Source organism: Sceloporus occidentalis, unplaced genomic scaffold (genome assembly GCF_023333645.1).
Source record: "Sceloporus occidentalis isolate IW3139 unplaced genomic scaffold, rSceOcc1.0.p SCAF_207, whole genome shotgun sequence".
NCBI lineage: Eukaryota > Metazoa > Chordata > Lepidosauria > Squamata > Phrynosomatidae > Sceloporus > Sceloporus occidentalis.
In genome coordinates, this window is record NW_028317187.1 from 814,019 (window position 1) to 833,696 (window position 19,678).

Sequence of the window (19,678 nt, forward strand, 5' to 3'; positions counted from 1 at the left end):
TGTATTAATAACAAGAAGATAACCAGTATTTGCTGTTTAATGGCAACTAAGTGACAGGTACAAAAAGGCACCAGCAAGCCTCCATCAATATTACTTGTTGCATTAAAGCTGGGCAAAGTATTGTTCCATGACTTCTAAAGTAGGGTAGGGACAAGAGAGATGACCCTGTTGGCTGTATACAACCAGTAAGCTTCTAGAATAACAGCCCAGCTCTAGAACATGAGCATCCAATGAGCACCCAATATCTTCTTTCAACATGTTTTTTTGTACAAACATGTGGCACCAAAAAACAAGGGCAGGGAGGCCAATATAGTCGGCATTATCCCGTCATCTCAGAATCGTCAGGAACGTAAACCTCAGAAATGAAAAACATTGGTATCTATGTTGGGCACCTGGCTGCTCTCTTTACAAATGCGTAGTGTAACGGGGATCTATGAGTCTTTCATCTTCCCTCTAAAACTCTAAAACATAACACAGCACAAAACAATATTAAACATTTAATCGGAGTGTTTGATCTTGTTAACATGATAATACTCTGACTGTTTCGCGTCGGCTTTGGAGAACAGAAGGTTGAACACCGAGTCTTTTGAGTTCCTGACAGCACCTTTTGTCAGAGGAGTAAGTATTATCTTTGGTATCCTGTTACATAATGATGAGATGGCTTAGCTTATTCGTTAGAAAATAAATTAAAAAAAAAATAATGTATGATTGGGGTGAGAGCTGCTGGGCTTCATTATATAAATTAGGTTGTGACTTTTGTTCAGGAACAACAAAGAAGATAAGGCAATTTTGCAAAGTAATTCTGTGCTAATTAAATTGGGTGGCGCAATCATTTATTCCAAGCGAGGTAATTCTAATTTATCACACCCTTTAAAAAACAGTAATAAAAGTAATTTCAATAGCAAGATATTACCAAGTGCCGTGAAAAGTACCGTTTGGTGGTGTCACTTTCTTTTAGATAATTACCAACGAAGACAAAAACGGCAAGAGAGTAAGAAATATTCCTTGTTTAATCCGGCTTTTCGATAGGGAATTATTTTTTCTGTGTTCATTATAAATTTTATGCAGATCCCTGTGTGTTGCCATTTTGGATCTTCGAGGGCATTAGACCCCTCCGCTAGTATGAGAGCGCAGCACTTCCACCTCACTTTCTGTCTCTGAGTAGGTGAGATCCTAGATATTAGGGGAAAAGCACTGGGGAAGCATCAACCTTCTCTCCTTGTAGTGAGAATTAGGGAATAACGACAAAGGTTATAGGAGTGTCTCAACACCATGGAGTCTCTTAATACCGCAGACCCCAAACATTTCATATCACCCCCTGCCACTCTCTTGGTGCATACACACTTCAGATCTCCTGGAACTACTCATAAATATTAAATATAAATATTTCTTGGAACTATTCCTTTATAACTCTATTTCCTGGAAGCTGACTTTGAAACATTTCAGGTGGCTAATTTCTGAAACACAGAGCCCATTGACTATTCACTATTGTTTAATTTAATTCCAAAGAATGGCTCTTGGAAGAAACACCTACCTGAATGTATCCTATACTTTACATATCATATGCCCTTCCTGGTCATGCTACAAGCACACACACTGTCTTTTTCTGCCCCCTCCCAAGAGTTTCAGATCCTTATTGTAAATTTGCTGGCGAGCAAGCTGGCTTTGACCCAGAGCCTCCAAGTAAAGACTTGCTTCCTTGGGTCTCTAGGTAAAATTTTACTTTATCTTAGCAGGGAAATGGTGTTCGGCTGCTTCCACTCCTGCCAACTTTCCCATTACTCCTAACTACACTTTACAAAGCCACCCCCGAAAGAAGGAGCTCTCCGGGTAAACTACTTTAAAAAGTTTCACGGTATGGACTGTGGAACAAAGCCCCAAAATTCGAGATGGCCGGGAGGTATGCAACACTCCTGCTCATTGGACAGCCGATTGAAAAATTAGACCTTCCATGACGATGTTGAATATGTAGCTTTATGGGAAATAACAGTGAAATATATACAAGGAATAAATATATATTTATGTATTTATTTATTTTTTTCACATTCACAGCAAATTAAATCAGAGCTTATTTTTTTTACTCATGATTGTAAGCTTGTTAGCCGGGCTCTCTCCACCTAATGTATGGTTTTGTCTTAGTCTGTCAATTCTAGTCTTGTCATACCCCTTGAATATATGTATTGTATTGTTTTTGTAATAAATAATAATAATAATATGGTAGGATTCCCTTTAAGTATGTTTCTGAACGCAAGGCATCCATGCATCTTAAATCAGCAGCAGCCAGCTCTCCACGGAGTGCATATTTAATCTTAAACCTTGAAATCACCGCTGTCCATGACTGCAGTCTCACCGTCCCAGCGTGATTACTGTTTGATGCCTGATTAGCACCTGTATTCAGCCAGGTGCTCATTAAGCACCAACACAAACAACATACTTCCTTCGCTAAGCCGTCTTACGTCTTCCCGCTACCTGCTTTGACCCCTGCAGGGCCTGCCTATCGCTCAATTGCCCTTACAGCTGCCTGTGTATGGACCTCCATGTTTTAGACTCGGAATAAGCCATGGTGCTCGCCTTGGGAGTTGACGTATAAGGGACACTACAACACTAGCCCTAATTTAATCGCCCGTGAATTTTAAACCACAGCTTAATAGAGCATATATATATGTATATAATACAGAAAACGATATTGAAAAGTCTGGTATTTATCCCATCCCATATTTCCCATGGTGCTGCATTTTTACAATCATTACAGCAGGTCTTTGTTTACATCCTGCTGTGTGTCTGGCTGAACCTACATGTAGATTTGTTAAAACACCCTCATATTTGATCTGGTATCCAACTTTTCACTATTGCTTGTTCTACAGTTCTTCTTTCTAATGTTTGATGTATTTTGTGTACCCCGTTATACCCATAGCAACACTTACTAGAACCCCGAATCATACACTGAGCTCAACAACCTATTGAGCTCCTTTATTCATTCCCAGCTGCCACAAAGTGAGATGAAAGTGCTGCACTGTCATGTTAGGAGGTAGACACTGCCCTTAATCATGCCAAAATGGCAGCGCACAGGAATATAAATCATAAACTGAATATATCCAAAAATAAATACCTGTACACAGTATCAAGTCAAATTAAATAAAAAACAAATACTGTTTTTGATGGCACTGTTGCTTTAAGGGATTACAAAAAAAAAATAAGAATTTTACTTTAGATTCCTTGGGTTTCTCTCTATTTCTCTACTGCATCCAACAGTGTGGGGTTATCTGAAACTGCGGTGAAAAGTTGTGAAATCCCCATAGCAACCGATGTAATTTCTCTCCTGGTTGCTCCACTTCTAACAGTTTGCACCAGAACAATACATTATACATAACACCCATTGTGCTCAGGCAACCTTAACGTAACGGTACAAGCAGACCGTCAGCTGAATGCCTTGTTGTTAGAACATGAATTTTTTTTATTTATTTATTTTTAAATAAAATGACTATATATTTATTTTTTTTATTATTATGTTTTATTTTATTTTGTACATAAACGATAAAAAAAAGAATATTAAAGCATTGAAATAGTGATTCTTGGGCAAGGTTTAAAAAAAAAGGTACTTATCATAGCTAAAAATAGGAGGGTCCAATCAGCAGGAACATTTTACTGGTTGCTATGATGATCAGACGCCTTTTTTATATTTTGAACGATGTTCTCATTAAAGCTAGTGAAGTATGGGTGGAAATTCCTATTTGTGCTGTAAATTGGTGCCCCAATTTGGTTAGTCATAACAAAAGCTTGTTTATCAGACATATTTCTCAATTGCATGGCTATTACCTAATTTGTAAATTAATGCTAATTTACTCGTGCGGCACTTATCAGGCACTCACTCTGCAATTACTGTCAATCTCGCAAGGAATTTTGTAACCTTTGTTTGCTGTATTAACATTTTTACTCGCGCATGAAACTGATCTTTTTAATGTTTTTATTCGTTTGTGTGGCAGTCAAAATGAGCAAAAAGGCAAGAGCTGAGCTAAATCGTGCGGGTCTGAGTTCTCCTATAAACAAACCATCATTTAGGAATTACTGTCCTGTTCTTAATACCTTCTTAATAAGATTTTTAGCTGTGCCAGGCTCATGGTGGAGTGCAAGCCTGGGAGTACATGGTGGAGTCAATTTGGCCAAAATGCATTTTCTTTTTCAGTCTTTCGGTTTATGATAGCGTCTACAAAGATGCGTGCAAGGACCTTCTCTTAGTGGGAGACTATGGCTCTCCACATGGCTCCATAATCGAAGTTCTGGGTCCCCCTCAGCCTCAAAACAGCTCGTGTCTTGCTACAAGACAGCTCTACTACGATCCAGGAACCATTATGACACCAAAAACCTTAACATTTCAGAATAGGGGGTCCAGACTTCCAGACTTGTTCATAGACCCAATTTCTTTTGGAGACCAGAAGACCTGTGATTGTCCACAGGTGCTCAAGTTGTAAAATGCTGGTACAAGATAAAGATGCTCATGTTCTTAAATAAAAATATTGATCTGGCTCTTAAATTCTATATATATATATATATATATATATATATATATATATATATATATATATATATGTTTCTATCAATGTCCATTCTTTGTTGAACCATCTCTTTATTCTGGGGCTTCCTACCCGCAGATGCCGACACCATTGTCCCGTAAGGTCTCCGTCCAAGAAGCACATATATAATAGAATCTCACGGAATAGAATTAAAAGGCGTTTTGCCTTTTATTTGTCAAATTACCATTATTTTCCTAAGATAAAAACTTCACAACTGCTTCACCGTGCGTGTCTTCTGAAAGGTCCGTAAGCGATCGAGACCCTATGGCAGAGAGGAATTATTTTTAAATGGCACCGTGTGCGGGGGTTTTTATTGTGAATTCTATTTCTAAATGCTACCGAACACACAAAGAGCTCGAACAACTATCATAAAGTTCATGGTTACAGATTATTATTAACATTGCCGACAAGCATATAAACATATAAAAGTAAATACCAAACAATTAAAACAACTTGCTAGAGACAAAATTCTTCAGTGGGATGTCAGTCAGCCACGGTGAACTGACAACTATGCTTTAATTAAATTTGAAACTGTTTCCAATTAGTCGAGAGCACTGCAGGATTCATGCTCGCCTATGACTCAGTACACTGACTCATTCGGCACAAAACTTTTCAAACAGGAGAAGAAATATCCAAAGAACTAGCAAGGATGCAAGATCAAAAAGAAAGCAAGTTCTGCGACCTTCTCTGCAAAAAGCCTTGTGTTATTTTTAGATGACCGTAAGAGATAACAGAGCTGTAAAGCTTAGTAACGTATATGCATAGGGTTCTTTTGTGTGCGCGCGCGTGTGTGTGTGTGTGTGTATGTTGCCTGCGAGAAAAGTTCTTCATGCTGTATAAATGGCCCAAAAATGAAATAACCACCACAAGACAATGGGCTTACGTAAATGGTAGACGTCCGTGGAGTGGTAATGAACAGAAAATGTCGCTCGCGCCAGACCCATGGGGTTAGAGACTGGCTTTGTTGCGTTGCGAGTGGATATTGCTTTTGGAAATGCTGATGAAACGGAAAAAAAAAACCAATATATCTGAAATATTCTCCAGCTTCGGGTTATAGAGGAGGATGATTAAAACGGTTGGGGGTGTTGAACCATTCTGCACAGCCACGTGGTCTACCTCTTTTATATTGGTGGCCCTCTGGCCACCATATAGTTCACATGAAGGCTGTTGCTGTTGGAGCATTGAGTAATGCACATGAGCAGCATCTCAGGCAACGTTGGCTACCAAAAGCTTGTAGCATTTAACCTTCTCAATGACCAAATGGGAAAAAAAATGTTTGATAGAGGAGAGCGGATTAGTAAAATGGACAGTGCTTAAAAGACCAAAAACACAAAATCATGTTTTGCCAACCCAATTTCTCAAACTGACCATCATTCTTATTTTTTTTATTACATCCCAATAAAAATAGCCTAACAAATCAAAAGGAATTTGCCTTAAAGGTAGAGTAGTTTGATGGTTTTTATTGCAGGATATTCTGTCTGGCCCCATATGTGTTTTTGATTCTATCTTAATTTTTTTTGTAGTTATTGACTTCCTTAGATATTAGCTCAAGGATGAAGTACGACTCTTTTCTTGCCTGTACAACTAAAAACATTTTTTTTTTTTGTTATTATTATTTTGATTGATTAAAAAAAAACAAAAAACATAAAAAATACATTGGCACTTGACGTCTTGAACACTGTCTTTGAGAACTGAAAACCGAAATATCACTTGTGTGATCTTTCAAAAGGTCCGTGGAATAGGGATTTGCGGACAGCTCTGGTGAAGAAACCAAACGAACGCTGGAGTAAAAAACAAGAGACATGCAAGAATTATGCCCATCGGGTTGTGTTTGGCACAAAATTTAAGATTAGGGGACCCCCCCTCGGCTAACCTTGGGGTACGGATTGTCCAAACAAAGCAGTTAACATGAGCACTTAGGGAGTGTACTGTTGCCATCACTAGTAAAACTAAACTGCATCATGAACTGGCACCCAGCATGTAGTATATGACTCAGAAGCACCAGGGCATTGGACCTGCTAATTAATTGTCTTAACAAGTCAGATAGAAAATACAGTTTTGTCAAGTAACCATAATTAAAATTTCATCATTTATTATGGAAATTTAAAACCAGCAGAATTACAGAAAAAAGGAAACCTACCCCTGCCTCTCATATTTTTACATGCAGTTTCTGATGAGCCGGGAAATATATCTTTATACAGCTATAGAATTCACACAAAAATTCAGGAAGCCAATGGTAAATTTGACAGAAGTCAAGGCTCTCTTACTGCCGAGCCCTACGCCTTTCACAGACCTTCAGGCCATGTTGCAAGCGATATCAAGAACAGGATTTAGCATCAATTAACAGGGATTAAGTGCTTTGAGTTACATTGATGCATCTTCATTGTCTCTTATTCTATTTATACACACTCAACTGTGAGGCTATTCTATATGATACCTACGCAACGTGTAGAATGTCAGGTTCAGAGTTGGTTTTCAGAGATTCTATAGGGTACCTAAAAGAATCCATACACACTCTTTGCGTGGTCAGCCCATGTTGTAAAGGGACCACAGATAAATATAGGGGATCGTAACAACATATTTATCAGACAACACATTATAAAAGAAATCTTTACATATGTCATAGTAGCTGAGATATTGCTTCTTTCTTCATGCCGCTAAGATGATATACACAGAAACATAAAGACATAATGCATACACACACAGATATGCTGCCACTTAACAGACACGCACTCATACACGCTGACTTCCATACTCATGGATCTACGCTCCTACTTGCACAGAGTATCTCTGCACCTGTGACTGCTGGCTCGAGAAGCCGACACTGACTCTGAGCCTTGCCTTGGCGTCTACATCTCTACACATATCCCTGCTGCAAGAATTGATTCCCATGGACAAAGTGGCCCTCACTTGGAAGACCATAACACCCAGCACTTCTCTACAGTGCAAGTAAATGTACGGTATTAAGGACAGAAGTAAGCAGAAAGTTTGCCCTGGGTCAAATGCTTCTTTTGCCCCACTGGTGATTGGCCCCTGCTTTCCCTCTCAGTAGGTTTTCAGGGTCTTGATATATGCATTAGAGGCATAGATTTCCCTGCAGTGGCAGGAGTTCCCGTAGCCCCTGGACCTCTTTGATACCATAACAGAATCGGAGTGCTTTCATATAATCAGGATGTTACAAAAATAAAACAACGAACGATCACTTTAATGCCCAAAGAGGGCATCCCCTCCAGCACACAATGAGTTAAAAGATGCCACAGCTACAAGATATAGGACAAGCACTATATACGCATCTACTCCTGAACATTAACATATCCCCCCCACCTGTTTTTTTACTCCGTAGATTTGCAAGGACTAGCACAATCTGTGCCTCCAAATCAAACCAGACACAAAAGGACGGGAATATAACGATCTCCAAATATGCGCATACACCCACACTACGCAAAAAAAACCCCGTCAATTTATAAACCGAGGGAAGCCGCATCTGGAGGAAGCTGCAGAAGAAATCACCTATGAGGCTTTGCTTTCAGCCCACTCACTCCCGATCTTAAAAGTCTGTCCCATCTCCGCGGCGTCTGACGTACGTTCTGCACCAGACACACAGAAAGGTGAGCAGACTTTGGGCTTCAGCCGTCAGCACAGCGGAAACGCGGCAACTCGACAAGGACGTAGGCAGTCAGGCTTCACACACACGCGCATGCTGCGTACGTACAGCACCGAGCAAACTCTGAATTCATTATCGTATCGCACAGCAGAGAAAGTGAACTTCAACTACGCTCTGTAATCCTGCTTCCGTAATAATGCCCCGTATTGGGCAGCTTTATACGCGAATGTTTTTTCTACTATGCATAGAATAAATGAATGACAATCAAATTCATGAGTAGTCATTATACGTACAACGTAATAAGCCGGTTGCCTAAAGCATTAAATAATTCCCAAATTCATAGGTATTTCAGGGAGTTTCCTTAAATGCCTGTTTTTGCATAGAATATTAGCCAGCAAAGAAATTTATTATTTATTTAGTATTTGTTTGTTTTTTAATTAGTGACGCTCCCTATCTTTATATTACAACACAAAACAACCGATTGCTGTAAGACCCCCGGTGTGAGCCCCCACCTTGAGTGACCGCTGCTCTCTTTTTGAAGCTTCATTGGCTCTCGCAGTGTCCCGCAACGCCATCTGAGCTCCTCTGGCTTTTTTCCTGTCCATGTATGACCCTTGGCTTGTTTCTGACTATGAATATCGTTTACACTGCTGTTCCCGCGTACGATCCTTGGCTAGTTCATGACTCCGAATTAAACATCTATTCCCTGATTTGGTATTGCATTTCTGTCTACACCCAGTGTGTTGTTTTGCTATGGGCTTAGAGGTCCTGCATCGTAGATCCTTACCTAGAACGTTACAATCACACCTGTTTTATGTCTATGCATCTAGGCCAAAAGCAAGGACCAGACACCGCTGGGTACAATGCAGATCCATTAACCTAGCGGCATTCCGCACCAAGACACGGCGCAGATTTCACTCAAGGAAGGTATGGCGGCGCCAACCAAGTTTATGTCACTCTTCCCTGATAAAGAAGGCATTGCTGTATGTTTAAAAGCTACAATATATCATGTGTGTCTAAAGATCCCTGGTCATGTCTGCGCTTACATTAAACCCATCTGTGACTCCTTGCCTTACAACACTGCTGCTCTTACACAAATATTGTCAAAAAGGAATATGTGACACCGTATAACATCTAAGTACAGAAGGGATATTCAATATTTAAAAGGGGGAGAAATGTTAGAACACGAGGTCATGATCTAAAACTAGATGATCGGCGGCTTAGATGTATTGTAAGGCGGTTCTACTTTACTGACAGGGTGAGAGAGAAATGGAAGAGTCTCCCAGCCGAAGTGGTAGGCGTTTTATATAGAAATGCATGGAACAGGCGAAATGTTATCATGAATATGAGATAAGGCAGAACGAAATGGCGGTCTGGATGGACCGAATGGTTCTTACCGGCCATCCAATTCTATGTTTCTAACAGTTAAATGTAGCTTTAACACCATAGAAACCAGCTGAATTTTGCTGCTCACTGGATTACTTAATTGGTAGCGGTGCCGATAAGACAATGCTTAAAAATTTGCACCAGAACTGTTGTTGAAATATTAACCACATTGTTTCAAATGAGGTTATGTTCAGCAATAAACAAACTAACAAAATATATTATATGTAAACACAAGACATTTCTATTCTATAGATTACCAATCACAGATTGAAGGACCAAATGCTACTGGAATGTAACAGGGACTCACCTGACCTTCCTGTGGTGACAAGCAGTCAACGACTTCGTTTACCATCACTGGCAGGTGTAATGGTTTCCAGCCATTCACGTCCACAGGCTGGGGTGTATGCTGGGACTGTCTGATTGATACAGTTGTACAAATAGCACGTCTCGGAAATCCACTGCATTTTCCGCAGATGCTAAGCCTAAGCAAAGACTGCATGACGCTGAAGACAGGAGGAAAAAAGTTCAATTCTGAATAAAACAGATCATAACGTATGATCATATCAGGATTTCTCCGTCATGATCCTCAAGCACATCTAGCTGGTCCCATATGGGTGATGTGTGTTCCATCGGTACCCCAGTAAGGAACGCCCAATAACATGCTGTTTAGGACCAAGAATGCTTAATTACAATAATAAACAGAATCGTGTAAATCTCTGCGTATTTGTGGTATAGATGTGAGATTTGAACATCTTTTCCTTCAAAAAACTAGAACACTTTGGACAACTGATGTTGGACAAAGTGGCCAACATGGCTGATGGCTTCCTCATAAAAAAATAAACATAATAATAAACATCTACCCAAGTGTTGGACACCATCTATAAATATGATATTATGGTTGTGCGTTGCTTACAAACCAAAAAGAGGACTGGTGTTAGTGGTTTGGTTCTTTCCTAGCAGAAGCATTGACATACACTAAGTCACGCTAATACAACAGGCAGCAACGCAATGGCGTCAGTCTGGAGAAGTGGACGAAACTACAAGGACTGTTAGAACCGGACAACGTCAACGTTTCCCAATCCTGAAGTCCAATTCCGGGAGCTGCCTGGTAACTTCTTTTGATGAATAGAAACAGACCTTGATGGCAGAAAAGAGCCATTTTGCCCATCTGTTCTGTCCATCATTCTACCTCCTGTAAGACCTTAAACCATACTTGGTCTTGCTGGAGAAAGATATACCTATAAAGCAACTTTTCCTTGTATTTCCTTGCTTTTTTATCACTATTCTTCTCATTTCCTTCGCTGCATCAAGTTGTGCTTTATTAACACATATCAAAAAGTATTTTAAGAATATTACATTAACCCGATATGCTAGCATGACATTTTATCCAAGAAACACCAAGGGAAGCTCGCCACTGGTGATGATCCCGGTTAATGATTTGCTTCGAAGGACACCCATTCGATAAGGAAAAGGTTAATTTTAAGAAAACAGCATGAAATAGGCTAATAAATTAAATTAGCAAAGAAATTCAATTATACATTTTCTGGTAGGATTTAACAGTAGACAGTGACTCATCTCGTTCTTTCATTCGAGAATCTGTGGCTGGGGAATATGCATATATTTTATTTTAAAGCAACACAAAGAAGAGGCAAAAATGGATAATTGATATTATTAACCCCAAAAGGCTGCACCAAAACAATTGGCTCTCATAAAAACATGGAGCAATAAAGGGGCCATATTGGGGGGGGGGCAGAGTCTTGGTCGTAAATCAGTAAAGAGGTCTGTTTGTGATTCTGGATGAAACATGGAATTTATTATTTATTTAAACATTTATTGAAATAATAACTGGATCTAGATCAATATGAGGAAATTTCCTGGAGAAACTGGAAAAGAACAGTATTTAGCACCCACTGCCACGCGGAATACGAACGCAGTCCTCGATTCATCTATATATGTATCAGCACAAACAATCCAGTGGAAAAGGTAAAAATGTTAAGAGCCAAAAACTACTTGGATTAGCCCCAAACTACACATTGTTACTTTTAGCCACAAAAAGTCATTGGGGAATATACAAAAAGAACTGCAGCATGTCTCATGTTTTCCGACTCCGAGAGCTTTGAGAACATATCTAACCCTTTTAATAACGGAAACGTTGCCGAACTCGACCCTCAGACGCTTAAACGTGGCAGCGGCTCTAATACGCTTTCTGATTAAGGATCACGAATCAATACATAAGGGAACACAGAGCCAATTTTGTTTCTTTGTTGTTTTTTTTTTTTAAAGAAAATTAATGGCGTTTCTGGTGTTGGAATGATTCACTACTTAATGATAAGTAAGTCACACCTTTTAATTATGTATAAAATGTACTATAAAAGCATGAATAATTCACAGTTGCAACGAGCTAGAGAGTGCGTTCACAAGATTGATACACCGGGGGTCATTACTTCACTTTGCCTTCTTTATTACATATATATGGACATCAGATGCCGTGAACTGCTATGGGAAGCTAAATAAAGTTGATAAATCAATTATGTGAGCGACTTAAATTATGGAATGCTCTTTTAATCAGAAACTGGGATTAAGAGGCCAAGAGACAGTTAAGGCAAAGTCAGTTCTATATTTTTGTCTATAAAGTCAGAAACTTGTACTAATGTCTCAAAGTGGCATCTTAGACGATACAGCGTATGCCACCCCCATATCTCAATTTATAGCTCCAGACACCAAACTTCTTCTCATTAATTGAGCCAGCAAACAGCATTTGTGTTCTCTCACCTCTTACACCCACTTCCTGCAGCGACTCAATTATTTGGTGTCATTACTGTGTGTTTTGGTGTCTCTGCTTGTTGTTAGCTAGCGGAATTTCTCCATTCGCCTTCCACACACGTCATCGCAGTCCACACCTAGTAACACTTTATCCTCTAAATAGTACCATTAGACGTACAGCCGTGTGCAGTGATATACTAAAGAAACATATTATGCCTTTTCTACACTCTGGTTACTTTCCAAATACTTTAATATTTAAAGGACAGTTTAAGGACAAATGTACCTAAATAATTAAAAATATAAATTAATATTAAAATTGTTCTTTGCTGCTACCAAAAGTGTGTGTGTGTGTGTGTATATATATATATATATATATATATATATATATATATATATACACATACATACATACATACATACACACACACAGTACCCTTCAAAAGAAAAGTTTGGGGTCACTTGGCTGGAAAACAAGGACATTTCTAGGTGCAAAGGGGTTTTCTAAGAATCAATTGTGATAAACAGCCTCTGTACGCCTATAAAAATGTTCCATTAAAATTTAGCCGTTTCCAGGACAAATAATTTACAACATTAACACCGCCTGCGCTGCATTTCTGATCCAATTGATAATATGGGATGCTGAGACCATATAAAAATGTAGTACTTGAGGGCGTTCCAGTATAACGTCCTACGTGCACGCAGGACCTACTTTCTGGATGTGTTGGCTACAGCTTTACACGGTGGTGGTCATCATATGCATTGCTGTAGCTACTGGTAGCATCAATCATCTGTCTAGCTGCTGGTAAGCCAAAGGATGACTTAACGGGGCGGCTACATCACTAAACAGTTTTTTGGTTTGTTTCGAAAAATTACAAACAAAAATCAGTAAAGCTATATTGGGGGCATCATGTAATCTTCATCCTCTGGCTCTGTGGTTGATTTTCAGCCAGAGACCTTACATTTTTGATGAGTATGCCACAAGACAAACAAATCCTCTTGCATCTTCTGATGCATCACGTCAGAGATGCGGCTTTGTAATTTCCTTACATCTTCTACCGGACAGTCTATGTTTTTAGTTTTTTTTTTACCTTGTTTTTGTTAATTTGTATTTATGGCTATTGTCATACCTGGAAAATTTCAGGGTGTTTGCCCAAGAGTGAAGGCGCTGATTCTCACTGTCACAGAGTCTGGAACGCACTCCTTCCTATTCTACACTGCTGTGGTCATATGTAAGACAACCCATTGGTGCTTTGGCTGCCAGTAGGTTATGATTAATGTCCCTGCTTGAATGCAGGTGACTCAGTTAAGTGTATCTTTTAATAATGATAAGTCAAGGTTTCCATGGAGACCGGTATCAGTGCCACATCTGGCAAATCACGACACAGAATCCTCGCCGTGGGCAATTAAAGGGTTAATACTCTCAAGGTCAGCTCATTTAGATGGTCCCACGTTCTGTTGCTGTGACCCCTACCCCTTTCTGGTTTATTGGTTTATGTAACAAAGAATATAATTCTAATTTATCATTTCAAACGAAACATTAGGGTGTTCATGAACAAACCACTGCTGGGTTCTTAGGCAAACTGGAACGTGTATGACAAAAGGAGGGGACTGTGCCTTTAAATGCACAAAAATCACTTTATAGGGAATATTTACAGCAAAATATCTCGCTTTATTAGGGACACGCATGGGAAACCAGTGCATTAAATTGCCTGTAGACACATACACTGCATGCCTGTTACTGACATGTATGTTGTATGAGTGACTCTGCCCGTATTGCATCTGGGTTGTACGTTTCATACAAACACATCACTTGTCCCTCAGGAAACAAAGGGGTTAAACCTACATAAGCAGAGGGCAATTATCCACTTACTGGCGCGTCAGGCAGGTCGCTGTGTGTATGAGGGTTTGCTCCAGCTGATGAGGGCAGGAAGTACAAGACCTCACATGGAGCCGGTGGCGTAACTGTAATAAGGGCTTCCGTACAACAAGCAGCTGTCACAATAGGTTCCGTGTCAGAACCGTGCGCTACATTGATACACTGTCACAATGTTTCAATCATCTGGTGATCAATCAAAGCACACAAACACTAAACATTGATACTTTCCATATATATATATATATATATATATACAATTAAGAATAGTTATATGAATATGATATCTATATATATATATATATATATATATATATATATATAATCATATAAGTATCCAATATTATATTGGAGTTGGCAAGGGCATACTTAGGCCTGATGAGGCAGGTTACCATATTTGGGCAATCAGGTTCCCAATCGCCCCACTGGTCAGTGTTCCCGTTACAATAGCAGGCCCATTGACACTATGGAGGATTGTCCCTAGCTGGCACAGCTTCATAGTATGGTGTTCTTGGAGGTCTGTCCATGTGGCACATCGGGCAAATGCCGGTGGGCCACTGGTCAACAATGCCCCATACTCACATCAGGTACTGCGGCGTGCGCCCACTGGATGGAAATGCCCAGGTGCACACTAGGTGAGAAGAAAAATGTAAAATGCCAGCATACCTCCCAACTCTTACCCCCGGCGTCACTCAAACTGGCAGCGCCCAGACACTGCAGAATTAAATCGGGCCACGGGAGAGGTCTATACAAGGGTATGCATAATAATTCTATTTATTATATGTGTTATATATGGGGGCCCTATAATTATTTTCTCTTAATGATCCGGGTAAAGCCCTGACCCTATGCAGTCCAATCCTCTATCCACACTCCTGAATCAGGTGTCCCTTTTTGGCCATTTGCTTCCCGATCTAACATCTAATAGACGATGACATTCCTAATATGCTTATTTAGAATTTTAACACGATTTCATGTTGTCTTAGTGATTAACATTCATATTTTTAATTGCTGAGATATGTTGACTCCTCAGTAGACAATACATTGGACACATGGCAATGTGATGAATAGACTACTTACGTGGAACGCATCTGTTAATTTCTCTTTTATGATTGGCATGTGTGACAATACCAGTGGGGCTTTCCACTTTGAAACACAAGCCATTTAAATCAACAGCCCCTCTCACAAGCAAACACACGTCTGATCTGTACATGTTAATTGATTACAAGCTCCTACGGCAGAGCAGAGGTTAAATTGGTTTGAAAAATTAAAGTCTGATCCTGTGTACACATCCATTAATCATTTTCAGGATATCCCCAAATGAGTCCCTTTAGAAAGAGAGATTTGCATTCAATAGACGCTTGGCCCCCACATTCCCCCCCCCCCCGGGATATGAGGGTGGTATCTACGTGTGTAGAGCCAGCGCTCCAGCAAGTATCTCATCATCAACAGCTGCTCTCCGCATCCCACACGCCAGCCCCGCTAACAGGTTCAGCGAGTCAATGACATTGTGAGATTTAGGGCTATCCCTGGTAAACACAATATTTCCCCTCCTCCACATAATATCGGCTAAAAACAACACCTCAGCCCACAGGAAAAAAAAATGGATTTCCCCATCATAATCGTCAAAAGCGGCTAATTTCAGCGGACACTTGGATTTCAGATAATAGGTCTATTCGTGGCTGCACCCTTCCTTCTTCTTCGTGCATTATTGATGTGCTCATGAGGTTTCCTTCATCCCGTATCTAATCCTTAGTTTAGGTAATACATTTATGGGCGAGAGATTCCAAATCCGCTTTGTGCCTGGAAGGGGTTGTCTAAATCATCATTCATCTGACGAAGGGAAATAAAGTATTTGACACGATTACGGAAAGTCCTGCGATCTTTATTAGCACATTTTAAATTCGATAACCACAAAAAAATGTTTCCATTTAGATTAAGTTTCAGGGATATGTTGGCTAAAAAGAAATAATAATAATAATAATAATAATAGTTGACTTTATATATGTCCATGATAAAACACTCTTTGGTTAATTAATTATATAAACTGGCTTTAAACTCTTAAGGAGATTATGGATCCAAGGCGTGGGGTACCTACAAATTCTACACAACAAAAAGGGGCGAAGTGGGGTAATTACGAGGTAGGGGTAGTCATGACTTCTCGGCATGGCTGGTCTAGTTACCTTAGCTGGTCCTTGCCTAAGTTGGCTGGGTCAGATCTCCTCTATGTACACTCTGTATTCTGCACCCAAGGTGGCACGTGGGCTACTATGCCATTGGAGGTTCCATTCGTTGGATTCCTCTTTCTGCATAAAATAGGCAACATGGTCAGTGTCGGAGGCCACGCTTTTATGATTATTCTCACCACAGTTATTCGATGATGATGACCTGGCCAAGCACAGCAATGGAGATGTTCCGAGTTTGTGTCTTAGGTTGGCTCACTGCGTAAGGGAAGGTTCCGGAAGGGCATGTCGATATGCCAGTGATATACGAGGGCTGAGCAGTCCTGAGTTCCAAAAACAAAATGTATCAGGTCACCCAATTTTGAGCCACCCTGGCCCTTGCAAGGCTGACAACCTTGTATGACCCATCAAAATCAACCCTGGGGTTGAGATAGGATTGAAAATGAGGTCAGAAGCAGGTGGTCAGGGGCAAGAAGCAGTCTAGCAAAGCATTAATGGCAAGTTGAGTCAGAAGCGATATCAAATAGGATCCGAAGTCTGCTGGTTATAGACGTGAGTCCTAAACAAGTGCAAAAACCTGCAACACAAACCCATATAAATACCCTCACCCAGTAAACTGATTTGCCATAAACAGGGCACACCACCCGTAGTGTATGCATACAGTAGGGTGACCGAATAATAACAGGAATGGAGGGCAGACCTGATTGCAATGCAGCCCTGCTCTATGCTTTTTCTATAAAGTAGCCATATGGTCCCAGCAGCACCCAGTATGTATAGCCCAATGGCTCCCAACGTGTTTCTATCCCATGCTAGGGGATCCCCAAACTAACAGCAGGACCGGCGGGCGACATGGACAGCCGTAAATATTGTAAGGAGAGGTCACATGAAGGGGTTAAAAAAAACCTAGTTGGTGGCGCCCTTCTGGCCATCCCTCCCAGCATTTCAAAGGGCCATAAAGGGATGCCTTTGTTTATGGGGGCGTGGTTAGAGGTGTGGCTAGGGGCAGGGCTTTACAAGACTTTTTATGTGACTTTGTGACCATTGATAATGAAGGCATTTAGAGACAGAATAACAATGTCTTTTATTTACACAATTTTATTTATAAACAAATATCCTGTTGTTTATAAACACATCATTGTAATATCTCGGGCTGTAGAACTCTGTGATTCCCTCATCCCCAGTAAACATTCTGAGCTCCTAGAAATGAGCATCAGGACAAGAGAGAAGGAAGGGGATTTGGGGTCACAAGAGGGACTGCCCTCCTCAACAGGGACACTTGGGAGGTATGCCTCCTACCCGCCGCGCACGCTGCGCTCTCAGTGGGATTGCAGCTGAGTTACGTAACAGGCACACTCCAAGCACAGCGCAGGAAGAGTTAATACATGTGAGGGTTTCCCGACCGTCAGCGAGTGACGTCGGCACACACCTTCCTCCAGCCAATCGGAATCGGGCATTGAGCTTGGTGAGGCGGAGAGGCCGGATGGCTACGTCACGATCCCCGCTGCCCAATGATAGAGCCGGAAATTGCAGCCGCTCTGGTTTGAATCTTGTTGAGGGGTGAGCTGCGCAGGGCTCGGGGAAGGCGGATAAAGCAGTTCCGGGACGTGTTATGGTGACCTATGGGGGACCGAGGAGGTTAGTTGGAGGCCGTGTAGCCGCAAGTAGTAAACAGCAGCCAGTTTCCCCTCACTGATATATTCGGCCTGGACCGTACCCGTTACCGGAGAGGCCTTTACTTCTGCCGCGGGCCTTCTCTGAAGGTATTGCCAGGGCGCCATACAGTGCAGCCTGCTGCGTTAAAGCTGCCTCTCAGTGACCCACCTCCTCTTCGCCTGCCCTGGGTGTGATGGTGGGGCATTACTGGCACTGCACAGGGTAAAGACCCACATCCAGCTCCTCATCCCCATCACGTTTATTACCCTCACTGGTGACTTCTTACTGAATGAAGCCTCCTTCCTGGGAGGTGGATCCTTTATAAGGCCATCAGTGCATCAACCCTCACACTCGCACCCCCTCCTCTCTCACACTCGCACCCCCTCCTCTCTCACACTCGCACCCCCTCCTCTCTCACACTCTCTCCCACGCACACCCCACACACTTTTTCACACGCGCACCCCACACTATCACCCACGCACACCCCACTCTCTCACACATGCGCAACACGCTCACACACGCTTTGTCATCTCCTTCTTTTATTAAATTATTAGTTTATTAAATGTTTCCGCTTTAAAGCCCAATTATTGACCGGCTATATATATATATATATATATATATATATATATATATATATATATATATATATATATATATATATATATATATATATATATAGCCAGTTGTATGAGGCGTGCATTGCTTGTAGTCGTCGGAAGAGAATAATGCATTGTGCCTAAATTCCACCTTCGGGGTTTTTAATCTGTGTTCAGGGGAGATGATGGCCTGAATATTGCTTTTTCTTCTAATAATTTTTTTATCACCTCGCGTGTTTACTGTTATTGGCATCCAGAATTTCCACGGACGCCGTCTGGCAACCCTCTTGATATTGCATGTTGGCTGTTATTCCGTCAGCATGCGTGGATACACAGTCTTTGGCTGCTGGATACCTGACAGGCTGCTGGCATGTTAAAGCTGCTGTCCCGTCTATTCTACTAAATTGAATAACTATTAACTAACTGTACTGTTAGAAACCTAATACCTAGCGCTGTCGTCTGCATAAATCTTTACTAAATATTTCTGTATTCATGCTTCATCATTTTAAGGGGATGTTTAATTATGGGACTCCAAAGCAGCCACCGATAGGCTGTTGCCATAGAAACTGAATTGCTTTTTAAAGAGACCGTTCCATCTACTTTTATGAATCTAATTATTTTTTTTTTTTTAATTATTGCAACACTAAACCGCATTACACACAATTTCTTGTACTGATGGACGCCCAAAAATAATTGTGTAATCAAATATAGCTGGCTTTTTTTTTTATTTTATTTTAATAAAATGCTTGTTAAATGCTTGTTGACATAAGAACACTGTTGCTATAGAAACTGAAAAATAGCTTTTTTTTATGAGGAAACCTTCATAGACAAGAATAATCTGACAGTTAGCATGTTAGAGAGCTCAGTACTATGTGTAAGTTGAACAGCACCTTTACATTGCAGGCTTGGATGTCTCCGGGACGGATGAAGGGGTTTTTAGCATGAATATTAAATAACGCTTATATATATATATATATATATATATATATATATATATATATATATATATATATATATATATATATATATATATATAAATTACACACACTACC

General features: G+C 40.6%; 1 protein-coding gene across 1 annotated transcript in view; it reads right to left on the reverse strand.

The window, feature by feature from the left end:
• The window catches only part of LOC149277652 (12S rRNA N(4)-cytidine methyltransferase METTL15-like), a 54,779-nt gene extending 44,719 nt beyond the window's left edge, over positions 1 to 10,060 (reverse strand). Inside the window, exon 1 of the mRNA XM_089502630.1 lies at positions 9,869 to 10,060. Within this exon, the coding sequence (XP_089358756.1) occupies positions 9,869 to 10,060 (192 nt within the window). The remainder of the gene's footprint in view (positions 1 to 9,868) is intronic.
• Between the last annotated feature and the right edge of the window lie 9,618 nt (positions 10,061 to 19,678).